The sequence below is a fragment of the Brienomyrus brachyistius genome, chromosome 7, assembly GCF_023856365.1.
Source record: "Brienomyrus brachyistius isolate T26 chromosome 7, BBRACH_0.4, whole genome shotgun sequence".
NCBI classification, from domain to species: domain Eukaryota; kingdom Metazoa; phylum Chordata; class Actinopteri; order Osteoglossiformes; family Mormyridae; genus Brienomyrus; species Brienomyrus brachyistius.
In genome coordinates this window covers 4,369,164-4,382,430 of record NC_064539.1, presented here as the reverse complement: position 1 = coordinate 4,382,430, position 13,267 = coordinate 4,369,164, and the positions used below count along the sequence as shown (strand labels likewise).

General features: G+C 42.9%; 1 protein-coding gene and 1 non-coding gene across 3 annotated transcripts; one reads left to right on the top strand and one right to left on the bottom strand.

Annotated features, from left to right (window-relative positions):
* Positions 1-382: 382 nt before the first annotated feature.
* LOC125745676 (transmembrane protein 150A-like) lies at positions 383-12,697 on the bottom strand. 2 transcript variants are annotated; one of them, XM_049018732.1, is made up of 8 exons: positions 12,141-12,697; positions 11,045-11,212; positions 10,147-10,194; positions 9,979-10,065; positions 9,375-9,442; positions 8,628-8,755; positions 5,795-5,972; positions 383-4,014 (listed from the first exon to the last, which is right to left on the bottom strand). In XM_049018732.1, exons 2-8 carry the CDS (start codon positions 11,107-11,109, stop codon positions 3,695-3,697), a joined length of 894 nt encoding a protein of 297 aa, XP_048874689.1. In that variant the 5' UTR covers positions 11,110-11,212; positions 12,141-12,697; the 3' UTR covers positions 383-3,694. The 2 variants fall into 2 exon arrangements, with proteins under 2 accessions (XP_048874689.1, XP_048874688.1); XM_049018731.1 differs by having other exon boundaries at positions 11,045-11,314; positions 12,141-12,696.
* Positions 10,341-10,415, top strand: trnan-guu (transfer RNA asparagine (anticodon GUU)). Its single transcript has one exon. It is a non-coding gene; the product is annotated as a tRNA-Asn (tRNA).
* Positions 12,698-13,267: the final 570 nt, after the last annotated feature.

Here is a 13,267-nt window from a genome sequence, read left to right as displayed (position 1 = left end):
TCACCTGAAAAACCACAAACATGGAAACGCTGCTCTAGTACAATGGAGGACAGACAGTGGACTTTGTCCTGCCAAATAACAGGGTTGGAGCAGCTTAATGAGTAAGACTTCTATACTTCCTTATCGCATTGAATCACAGTGCACACCCAGACCAGGTAGTGCTTTTCCATGGTGAGGTTACTGCATGCGTGTTTTCCGTCCTTTTTCTGATATGAATCATGTTACAGTAGAGAGGTTCATTTGATACTATTTTTCAAGAAAGAGGATTTAAAAAAAATGCATTATTAATTTCCACAGAGGGATATTTCACAACCTGGGTATGTACAAAGCATGTGACAAATCTGTCCATCATGCAAGGTCACTGGACTCAAAAAATGACAACTTTATTACTCTTAATATGCTGTTTGTTTATTTGAATTCTGGAATAGAAATCTGGCAACAGAAAAAATACTAAATCACATTTATAAGTGATTACAAAAGGAAAGAAAAATATAATGTGACGCTTTGACATTTGGTGTTCATGACAGAACTTCAAAAAATTACACAAAGATGAAAGAAAAAGTAAAAATAAAACCACCAATAACTTAATTTTAAATCCCACTTAAAGTAGAAAGAGATACAGACTGAATTAGCATTAAAAACTCCACCCACCAAAATCGGATTAGTTGTATTACACTGCCATTAGTTTGTATTCCCGTCAGCTTGCCGTGCTACACACAGGTGGGCGTGTCCTCGCTCACACCTGTATTCAGCAAGCTAACAATTAGTGCACCATCCTGATCTAACATGCAAACCAAATCCCCAGGTCATCGCTGTGAGCTGCAAGCGATCATGTGCAAAAACAGATTTTAATGCCTAAAAAAATATTTTAAAAGAACTGCCGTATCACAATGGTGGTGACAAAAAATAATAAACAACAATAATAGTAAAACTAATTAGTGCGAGTAGTTGGCACACACTGTAAAACGTGTCCCGATGGTCGGCACATAAGGAGGTCACACAGGTTACGGAGTGACGGGTCAGCTGACGCTGAGAGGACCCCTGCAGCTTTACAAAGATGATAAATAAAAAGCACTGGGTGTGGATGTCCCTCACATGGGGCGCACAGGATTCCCAGCAACACGGCATGGCCTTCTGAGGTGCAAAGGCTCTGGATCTCCACAGAACGGAGGAACGACAAAAAAAAGAACGAGCTACTCACATACAACCCGGATATAAAATCTTGAAGATTTCGCCTGAAATGTGGCCATGCGGCAGATCCAGCGACATGACGTGGAGGAATGTCACCGATTTCAAATGCGGAAATAAAGTTCTTTCAAGCGTGACACATTTCTCCCACAGGCATTAAAAATACTGCACTGCTGCAGAAAAACTGTTTTCTTACCCATAAATCAAGACATTACATTTGAAAAAGCAAAATCAAGATCAAGAGGAGGACGACATAACATTAAAAAAAACTGATCAGTGTACTAAAATCTGTTAAAGAAAATATTCTCTATTTAAATATTGTATTCTGTATTCTTGAAGAAACAAAAAAACCCCTAGTTAACCACAGGTAATAGTGAACAGGAAACAAAATTTTAGTTGACTAACGTAGACATACAAACATTCCATTTGTTTGCATGTGTGACTGTGGGGTTCCAAAAAAAAAAAAAAAAAACAACATGCAAATGTGTCCCTGCACATATTAAAATGTTCTGACCCACAACTGCACACTAACGTAAACGGTTTCCCTTTCAATTGCTCAGAGACGGCCTCAAACACTGAGAGGTAGGCCATATTCCAGACACCAAAAAGGCTTCTTTGTTGGCGGTCAGTATTTGCCAAAAAACGATGTTATGATGCCTGGAATAAAGAAACACCATAGCAACAAGTTGATTCTAAAACCGTTAGTAACATAAAAATAATTGAACAAATCCCTGTTTGACACTCAACCAACTGGACGCAATTCCTCAAACCAGCAATTAGCTGTCACCTACACTGGCATATAGGGACCTCTAGGTGGCGCAATAGCAACAAAGGCCCACATCGCTTATCCAGCGATCTCACCTACAACGCGCTCATCGTATCGCTAGTCACAGTGGCGAGGTCTCTAAACAGTGAAAGAATACATAAAATAACGTGGCCACATAACTTTTCCAAGGAACCAGCCTGGAGCCCAAAAACGCGGTGACCATAATCAATGCAGGACATCAGACTCTATGCGAGGAAACAAGGGTTAAATATTGCTGCATTATCTGGTACAGTTACACTAAATATGTCCTTAAACCTCCGTTATGCAGTCACCCTCACCCACCAACAGAGCCTTCAAATGCCATTAGGTCTCAAAGCTCCAGCGACACTAGAAATAAATGGCGCTAAATGAAACGCTACGCTCCGACTGCATCTCTTATGCAGTCTCCGGCACTAATTATCGGCTCTGAAATGTTATCGCAGGACCGGTGTGAGCCGTGTGAACAGAGGGGCTTCTGCGCCAGACACGGAGGTGAAAAAGGCAACACAGCAAATCGAAAAGAGCAGCCAAGTCTGGGCAAAAAATATTAATCAGACTCAGCACCCACTCAGAACAAGAATAAATGTGCGCATTAACACTTTCTCAATATGCAACTTTTCCATAGTAGTGATAATAATAATGATAAACATTAGGCATCATTTTTAACGTCACACACCGACAGGAGATGCGAGCGCCGGTCCCCGTAAGTGGCCGTGTCTGGCACAGGTCCCGGTGTAGCCATTTTATTCCCCCCCCCACCCATGCTGACCGCGTACAGTTCACAAACACAGCGACCCTCAAAAATACTTACTTACCAAGCCGTTTTGTTGTTCAGGGTGAACACCGATACCCTAAATTGCATTACAGCAGACCCAAAACATACAGCCAGCTACGAATCCTGGAAGCAGTAACTTGGCACATAAATCATGATTATGTAGCATGGAGCCCATACCTATACCAATGTACCCAAGGTGTGAGGAAGCCACACGGAATTAAAAGCCTAAAACAGCGAAACGCTCCGCATCATTCCAAACTGTGTACGGAAACTAAACTCTGAAACGAACACTTAGTTTAACGCTTTATATTCTATTATATATGCGATATAAGCTTTCCTTATAAACCCTCTTTATAAATAGAATAAATGGCGTCAATATACAAGCCAGTCTTCCAAGTAATATCACACATCACTCTCTAACAAGGCTTCTTGTCGACTTCAAAGGCAGGGTTCAGGTCCGGTTTGGCAATGGTGTGCAATTATTTTCCCCGCCCAAAGTTAAGGGAAAGGTTGGGGCCCATATTAACGCAAAATCATATCATATGCAGTTATTTTATACGCCTTTTTAATACAAAGTTGTGAGACGGACCTCAGCCACAACAAACACTATATAACAGAGAGTCTTGTGGATATCTTAAGTTTGAAAAACATTAAAAATAACAATAATAAAATAATCCATTATAAAAAATTTAAATGTTCGGACCATCATGAGGCCTGTTTTTTTTCCCTCAACATTCTTTTTTAATAATCTGTCACCGTGTACCTGCGTTACTCAGCTGTAATTAATTTCAGAATTCCAGTGGCATATTAGAAACAGCCTTCATTTACGTGTTTGCCTTTCAGTCAGGGAACACCCAATCAAAGAGAAAGATCATATCACTCTGTGAGTAAAAGAATTCCGGTAAAGACGTGACAGGATTACCAGGCTACAGCATGGCGATGCTCTCCGGGTTGCAGTTGAGGTGGGTTGATGTGCTGCTGCCCCCTGGTGACTTCAGACTTTTGGCACCACTGCTCCCACACCCGCCAGCCCCAAGCGTCCCGGGCCGGCCCCTGGCCCCCATCATCACCCCTGAGCCCCTGTGGTGGCTGTGCTGCAAGGCGGCCATCAAGGTCTCGTTGTTAACGGCACCGAACTCGTAGGTGAAGGTGCCGTAGAACACGAGGATGTCCACCGTGAAGACCCACTCGCATATGGCAGCGGCATGCTGGAGGACGAAGCTCTCGTGGATGAAGAAGATACCACCTTAGGGTAGGGGAGGTGCTGTCAAGGAGAACACCCCAAAACCACTGGTGTGACCTGTTGGTGAGGTCACCAAGCCAGACTCTACCAGCTGAATGTCATCAGGTATTTTTCTACAGTATGAATCACAGGGTGTTTATTTTAATGTGACTAATTAACTTACTATGACTCTACAGATTATCCTATAATAGAACGGTAGTTTAGAAGCATCTACAGACATGTAATAGCTGGTAGTTCTGGTTTCAGTAATCAAAAACAACGTTTGATACAATGCATACTTAGCTGTAGTGAGACATGAAGAAGAAACAAAGTAAAGGGTGGATGTGACAAAGTCTTCAAAACAGGCGAGACGTGTTTTCAAAGATGGACAATGGCATCCATCAGGGAAACTATCTGAACCCACATAAGACGGAGCACATCAGCCCAGATATCCCAGGACCCCACACTGTGAAGAGAGGCTTTTTGTTTAAGCCCTGTCTGTCACTGCTCAAGACCACGATTATTCACCCTCCCCTTCCCCAATATTTATCCAAAATTAACTGCACCAATATCCAGAAATCATGGGAATTATCAATGGGATTTAATTACAGATCAGAGATCTCAGGTAGATCTATGGGAAGAACTGATGAAAACTAGAGCCGTCACGATAATCGGATTAAACTCTAAAAAAATAGATTAAGATCTTCCTCTGCAATATGGTGGAAGAAAGACGGCGCATAGTGGACGAGTGTCCAAACAAAGAGTGAAAGCATCGTTCATGTGGAATCGCTTCACATTAAAAGCGAACGAGAATACGGACGTCGTCCAAAACAGAACTTAAATATTGCCCTGGCACGACTGCAATGCAACTACGTCTTAAAAGAAGGCATTTAGGTGTGACAGACAATGCGAGCCTTAGATATGTCCCATTTAGCGTCTCAGAGTAGCCTAGCCTGTCTTTCTCATCACTTTGACTTAATTTACTTTCTACAGTTCATGTATCTCAAAATAATTGCTGTTAAAATGAGGACTAGCCCTGTGGCATCATCTCCATAATATGGTACACGACCACATAATATTAGGCGTTTCCTGAACGTTTTGTATGCTTAGAGTAAGGCTGAATGAAATTGGAAAGAGTTCTAATTTTTGAAAATATTTGAAGTTTTTTGCAATGTTTAAGATTAAATATAAGAAAATTAAATGTAGCCAAATAGAAGTGTTGAAGGTGCTGTTGTCGTGAGTTGTGCCAACAGACACGAAGTAGGGGTGACAAATCACTTGTTTAGTTTCAAAATATTTCCATACTACGGTCGACGAATGTCTTCATAACCAGTTCCTGTTCGCTCTCCTGTTCTCCTTACTCACTTTTGTTAAAATTGATTACAGACACGGCACACCGCATGCAAAAGCAGCAGCAGTAGTAGTAAACTTTACATTTCTTTAACATATACTAGACCAGCGGTGGCCAATCTTATCTGCAAAGGGCCGGTGTGTGTGCAGCTTTTCGCTGCAACTCCCTAATTAGATTACTAATTAGAGGACTGATTGGCTGAAGAGCCCTCACACCTGGGTTTTACCAGCTGACATACAGGTTAACCCCAAAAACCTGCATACACACCGGCCTTTTGTGGATAAGATTGGCCACCCCTGTACTAGACAATGCTAAAAAGGGACATGAATAAAATTGTAAAGGTTGCCAGGTTTAGTGTTCTCCAACTCCAAGCCTTGCAACTGCACTTGTATTCAGACCAAGGTGGACCAGGCAGCCTAGACCTTCTGGGGAGAACGAGACTAGGAAGGATACTGAGCACCAAGGAGACAAGGGCACCAAATGCCAGCGCCACGCGGACATGCGCCATCCAGTAGTCGAGCGCGGTGACGGCGATGCGGTATGTCAGCACACACTGCAGGCACACGAAGAGCAGACCAGCGGGGAAGGCCACCCCCGCACCCACGTAGTGCAGGGACTTGGCGTGGTCCACCTGGAGTGGGAGCCAATCAGGACGAAACGTCAACAGGGCAAAACAGGAAAGACACCGGTCTCACGACAACCAGGAGAAACCACAGGTTTTCAGTAGACAGATCAAATGTATTTACCTGTAGAAAGGTCAATTTATCCTGCCTCATTATCTTATATACCACAACACTACACTGACGCAAACACAACACATACAGCCCCTTTCCATACTGCTACTGGGCCTGAAGACTAAAGTCCAGACGCACAAAAAAAAAAACACACACACAAGACCAGCTCTTAATCAGTCAAGACTTTACAGCAGGTGAGGACAAAATGGAAACCGGAGAGAGTGTCAGATCCTGTTATCAATGCCACAGCCGGAAGCTCACTAGCCTTATTTTCCTGGCTCGTTTGACACAGAATTAGGGCCATTGTTGGGCACCTTAAGAGCCTCTGCATTTGCTTGATCAAATTTCGCCACCTGTGCTTGAATCACCAAGCTCGTGGCCTGAGAACAAGTCTACCCATCGCTCACACCTCTGGAATTGCCATTACTGCTTCTATGCAGACATGCCCAAAGCTACTTAATATATTTATTATTAAGGAAGGACCAGTGATTGAGTTGTAAAAATATTTCATAAAATACAGTGGGGCAAAAAAGTATTTCGTCAGCCACCAATTGTGCAAGTTCTCCCACTTAAAAAGATGAGAGGCCTGTAATTTGCACCATAAGTATACATCACCTACGAGAGACAAAATGAGAAAAAGAAATCCAGATAATCACATTGACTGAATTTTAAAGAATTTATTTGCAAAGTATGGTGGAAAATAAGTATTTGGTCACCTACAAACAAGCAGGATTTCTGGCTCTCACTGACTCTTCTGTAAGAGGCTCCTCTGTCCTCCACTCGTCACCTGTATTAATGGCACCTGTCTGAACTCCTTAGCAGTATAAAAGACACCTGTCCACAACCTCAAACAGTCGTACTCCAAACTCCACTATGGCCAAGACCAAAGAGCTGTCGAAGGACACCGGAAACAAAATTGTAGACCTGCACCAGACTGGGAAGAGTGAATCTGCAATAGGTAAGCAGCTTGGTGTGAAGAAATCAACTGTGGGAGCAATTATTAGAAAATGGAAGACATACACCACCACTGATAATTTCCCTCGATCTGGGTCTACACGCAAGATCTCACCCCGTGGGGTCAGAATGATCACGACAACGGGGAGCAGAAATCCCAGAACCACACGGGGGAACCTAGTGAATGACCTGCAGAGAGCTGGGACCAAAGTAACAACGGCCACCGTCAGTAACACACTACACCGCCAGGGACTCAGATCATGCAGTGCCAGATGTGTCCCCCTGCTTAAGCCAGTACATGTGCAAGCCCGTCTGAAGTTTGCTAGAGAGCATTTGGATGATCCAGAAGAAGATTGGGAGAATGTCATATGGTCAGATGAAACCAAAATAGAACTTTTTGGTAAAAACGCTACTCGCCGTGTTTGGAGGAGAAAGAATGCTGAGTTGCATCCAAAGAATACCATACCTACTGTAAAGCATGGGGGTGCAAACATCATGCTTTGGGGTGGTTTTTCCGCAAAGGGACCAGGACGACTGGTCCGTGCAAAGGAAAGAATGAACGAGGCCATGTATCATCAGATTTTGAGTGAAAACCTCCTTCCATCAGCAAGGGCATTGAAGATGAAATGTGGCTGGGTCTTTCAGCATGACAATGATCCCAAACACGCCGCCCCGGTAACGAAGGAGTGGCTTCGTAAGAAGCATTTCAAGGTCCTGGAGTGGCCTAGCCAGTCTCCAGATCTCAACCCCATAGAAAATCTTTGGAGGGAGTTGAAAGTCCGTGTTGACCAGCGACAGCCCCGAAACATCACTGCTCTAGAGGAGATCTGCATGGAGGAATGGGCCAAAATACCAGCAACAGTGTGTGACAACATTGTGAAGACTTACAAAAGACATTTGGCCAACAACGGTTTCATTACAAAGTATTGAGATGAACTTTTGTTATTGACCAAATACTTATTTTCCACCATACTTTGCAAATAAATTCTTTAAAATTCAGTCAATGTGATTATCTGGATTTCTTTGTCTCATTTTGTCTCTCATAGTTGAGGTATACCTATGGTGCAAATTATAGGCATCTCTCATTTTTTTAAGTGGGAGAACTCGCACAATTGGTGGCTGACTAAATACTTTTTTGCCCCACTGTAAGTTGATGGTGATCAAGTCGTGTGTGTGGGGGGGTGGTAGTGATAAAAATTTGCCTCAGGATTAAGTTGCGTTTTGGTCCTGAAGTGAACCAAAGTGTACCAGCTGGGTAGCCAAGATCTAGTCAGCACATTTAGCTTTATGCAGGTGAAACTACACAGAACATTTTAAGGGGATGGTATATTTTCAAGGGGGGTATTTTTTTGTCATTTTGGTGTCATGGGATCCACGTGCACGCCAAGACAACTCCAACCCTAGAAAAAACACTTTACCCATTTATACAACCTATTTTACAACCTAGAAGTGGTACAATTCCTGACTAAACAGCATCCGATGGAGGGACTAGAACAGACATAATCAAATCGACATCCTTACCCACTACACTTATCTCCTGAAGCTTCACCTAGAAAAACACATCCACCATCCCCAAACTCCCCCCCACCCATGCTCACCTGGAAGTTTCCCACCATGACTAGGCCCAGAGCATTAGTGAAGCCAGAGACCAGGGCGCTGGTGTTGATCCAGCAGCGGTGGCTGTGCTCGATGACCTGGGCATACCGTAGTAGGCACACCATGACCACTGGAGGGAGCAGACATGATGGAGAGAATCGCAGTCAGTCTGAAGAAACAATTCACTTCAGCTAAAAAAAAGGCGATTAAGCTCGTGCCCCTGTCTTGTCATAAACTGTAGGTCCTCACCCACATTTTACACAAAATTCATTTTAAACATTACACATACTTATAAATGTATACATAATAAATATACGGTCTATAATAGAGCTAAAACATTTATCTGCTGGGAGACGAGATGCATTTTTGCACAGATTCAAAGAGATGTGTTCTGGTTATCAGATACCGCGTTTCCGGCCAGGGTGCGGCCCTGGCATAGTTTGGTAAACAAGCGTTTAACTTCCTCCCTGTGATTTAACCTGAGGATTGATTCAACATGGGGGTTTTGGCTACCAACTGAGATATTTCAAGAGGACTAGGTTTCAAATGGCCTGGTTTCACCTACAGACGAGGCGAAAGAAAATCAAGATTTTTAACAGCAAATAATGAATCCGCTCAGAAAACCGCGGTCTGCTTTAACTAACAGCCTGTTATTCTTGTGTCTCCTAGACAAAGCACTAAAACCAGTTTACTCAAGAGAGAAAGATAGACAGAGACAGAGGGAGAGAGAGAAAGCAAGCAGACCTTACCCATAAAGGCTCCCACGTTGCCGATCAGGCTGAATAGACAGCTTTCGGGGGGGAATGAGCCACACTTACTACAAGAGAACAATGTTATGGGAAGGAATAGTTTACTTCTCATCTAGTAAGAGCATAACAGAGCAACAACACGGCAGAGCAAAGTGTTTTATGCTAATTTTCATCCATCCATTTTCCAAACCGCTTGTCCTACTGGGTCGCAGGGGGTCTGGAGCCTATCCCGGAAGCAATGGGCATGAGGATGGGGGGCCAGCCCATCGTAGGGCACACTCACACACCATTCAAACACACATGCACACCTACGGGCAATTTAGCAACTCCAATTAGCCTCTGCATGTCTTCGGAATGTGGGGGGAAACCGAAGGAAACCCCACGACGACATGGGGAGAACATGCAAACGCACATGTGACCCAGGCGGAGACTCGAACCCGGGTCCCAGAGGTGTGAGGTAACAGTGCTAACCGCTGCACCACCATGCCGCCCCTGCTAATCTTCATTAAATTAACTTACATTAAATGAAAAAAAGCCTGTGCCGGAGCACATTATTCAATAATTGATTCACTGATACAACTAGAGAGTCTGACAAGAAGGAGACCTGATGAGTGGGATATCCTGCAGAGTGCAGCAGGTTTTGGGAAATCCTGGCTTGGCAGTCTCTTCCACGCACGTCAAGTTGTAGGACCTGGCAACAGGCAAGTGCAAATGATCGATTTCTCAAGCTTCTTTTACCATTGACGGCATTGAAAATGCACTCTTCACATACCAGTTCTCTACAGGACAGACATGGTGGTTCATCACTGCCATTGCATAGCTGCAAAGATAAAAAAAAAAGTGTACATGTAAAAAAATTTATAAATCTATGAAAATTATTATTCCAGAATTTTGTATTATGGATATAATTACAGTGAACGTCACTCTTGAGAACATAATGGTAATCAGTGCGACAATCAGTGCACTGTCTGTGTGGTGTAATCGGTTAGCACATTTGGCTGTTAACCAAAAAGGTTGGTGGTTTGAGTCCACCCAGAGACAACAACTATTTTGGGCAAGTAGTGGCCTAATGGTTAAGGGAGCATGCTTGTGATTGGAAATCTGCTAGTTTAAATCCACCGAGGTACACTCAACGAGGTACCGCCCCCACGCACTGCTCCCTGGGTGCTAAATAACACTGCTATGAGAGAACAATGCGCACTGCTTTGTCACATACGAGTTAAATGCAGAGGACACGTTTTGTTGATGTGCACTGCGTTGTGTCAACAATGACAATTATTCACTTTCAATAGTCTAGGTTATAATACCCCATAGAACAAGAACAGGCAGTTTAATGGAGACCATTTAACCTCCTGGAGTTCTACAAGAGATAACAAATCCAGCTCCTTAGGGCACTAGGAGAAATAACCCACACACCAGAGCTTGGGTCCAGATCAAGCTCAAAACTGTGGAGATGCGAGTCTGTAGTGCTACCCACTGAATCACAATGTTACTCTTTAATGATCACTTTTTCGTTTTCTTGTTTTTTGTATTTCAAAGCATCCAATTCAGTCATTTGCAACAACACAGTCACAAAAGCAAGTCTATTCTTCACCATCCTCCTTTCTCTCTCTGGCGGGGCTATGAGTCAGCAGCCCAAGTTGCATGTGCCCCAGCTTGGCCGTACTCACACTATCCATATTCCCGTGATGGAGAAGGCCGAGAGGCTGACGGGCAGGACAATCCAGGCAGTCATTGGGCAGCCGGTGAAGGCTTTGCATCCAAAGCATGGGGGTATGGAGGCCTTGGGGGGGCAGAGCAAGAACAAGATGCGCGCGTGCAGCCAGGGACGCTAGCAGCTGAGGGCACACAGGGAGGGCACATGAAAGGGGGCAAAGGACAGCAGGGCTGCTTTCACGTTACACGCCACAGGCACCATCGGACAAGCTGCCGTTGCCAGCCTGGAAAAGGAGAAAGATGGACAGAGGGAGAAGAGCAGGGAGGAAGGGCATGGAGAGTCACAAAGAACAAGAGAACAACAGGAGAAGGTAGCTTAGATATTTAGGGTGAGCATTACCAAAAAGTATTAAGAATTCACTAAGAACTTTTAAGTAAAATACTTTATGTATTCATGACATTCGTCAAAACTGCAGGAATAAAATACTATGTTACTTAAAATTATACATAAATCACGTCTTATTTACAGAGAAAACTGGGAGTAGTACACTAGAACATCAAAGAACGGAAAAGAAAAAAAATACTTCATGGGGAGACGTTCTCTTCAACATTCAAATAACTCAGTTGCATGGCTGTGAAATTGCTTTAGACTATAACACAGTAGTTAAGTAGCTAGATAACTGCAAACGGTAATAGCAATCAACCTTGAGGTCTTAAAGGATAAAATTAACTAGACTGACAACTGACAAGAACGCAAAATACCTGAAAATATGATTTACCTACAGCTGTCCAGGGATCTGTTTACAGTGACAAATACTGCTACTATATGACAAACATATAGTTATCAACACAGACATATTAAAAACAAACTGAATGTTTAACAAAATAGTATAATGCATTGACAGCTGTACGTAGCTATTCCAAATCACTGAGAAAGACGCATTTTTTTCGCAAGCTAGCTTATTAGCGATCATGCTAAAGAAGGGTTTTAACGTTGAACGGAACGCAAACATTCATACACTGGCTTCCCAAGAGCTAGAAAAGGAAACGTGACGAAGCTGTAAAATTAGCAAGGAAAGATATACAAGAAACAGAAAAGCTGTCACATACCACACGTCCTGCTTTTTCTTCTTTGAACCGAAACAACCTTGATATTCCCTTTAAAAGAAAGCCCTTCGACTCGAGCCTGCAAGCATCAACCTCTCGAACAGCCAGGCGGAATTTGTAGTTTTTTAGAGACTTTCAGTGAATCAAACAGTGCATCTGCAGCACACTGAACAACATTTCCCAAACGCCCCTGCGTGTGGGGTCGCACAAAGAACCTGTTACTGAACGTGACGTCTACCAATGAAAAGTTGAGTAATGCTGAAGGAGCATAGAACTTCTGGGCTTGTGTGTAGTGGTAAATACATAGATTCTCAAGGTTTATGGAGCATAAAATAAATCATTTGATCCATTTTCTAACATCTTCTCCTGGTCTGTGTCGCAGGGGGCTGAAACCTTTCCCAGGCAGCATAGAGTGGGATGCCAACCTTGCAGATATGAAAGGGATAAAAATGTAAACAAAGACAAAATCCGTTTGCTCGTAAACTCTGATGAAATTGAAAATAATGGAGTGACAGTATAGCTCAGTATCTTTGCTATGAAATATTTTAGACAACATATTTTAAGCCTTTATTTGAAACTGTACTGTAGCACACCGCTTTCTTAGTGCCGTCTTAATTGCTTAAACAAGTTTTTCTGAGCCATGATTGACACCCCAATTTGCTTTTGTAGTATGAGACTGCCATCTGATGCTCAGCATTTGTAAGAACAACTCAAATCTGGGCAGACGACTATGAAATATCCCAGAGTTGAGTTTGATTATATCGATGCCTACCCATTTTTATTAAACTAATATACTAATATTTCATTACCCTTCCGTGTAATGAAAAATCTTATTATGTGCATATATAGACTGGATCATTTTAATTTTTATTGCATAAATATTTTCTCATAGATCTTTAATATTTATCTATCTGCTCTCAGCTGTTTATGTAGTTTTGCATTTTGAAACCGCCACTCTTACTAAAATAAAACCGTTCTGATATGAAAGCATTCTTCACCTACCATTAAAATACCGAACCCATGAGAAATGGTAACGACTGTCTTTACTGGTCGTCCTATAAAATCATATAATTTTTACATCCCTCCATCCATCCATTTTCCAAACCGCTTATTCTACTGGGTCGCGGGGG

Bases quoted from the DNA above. Each gene is read 5' to 3' on its own strand.
- LOC125745676 (XM_049018732.1), bottom strand. From the start codon at position 11,109: ATGACTGCCTGGATTGTCCTGCCCGTCAGCCTCTCGGCCTTCTCCATC. The intron at 9,443-9,978 runs GTCTCCTTCTTG...GTTCTCTTGTAG, and splicing joins CAGGATATCCCACTCATCAG to TAAGTGTGGCTCATTCCCCC. The intron at 4,015-5,794 runs GTATCCTTCCTA...CCCTACCCTAAG, and splicing joins CCTTGTCTCCTTGGTGCTCA to GTGGTATCTTCTTCATCCAC.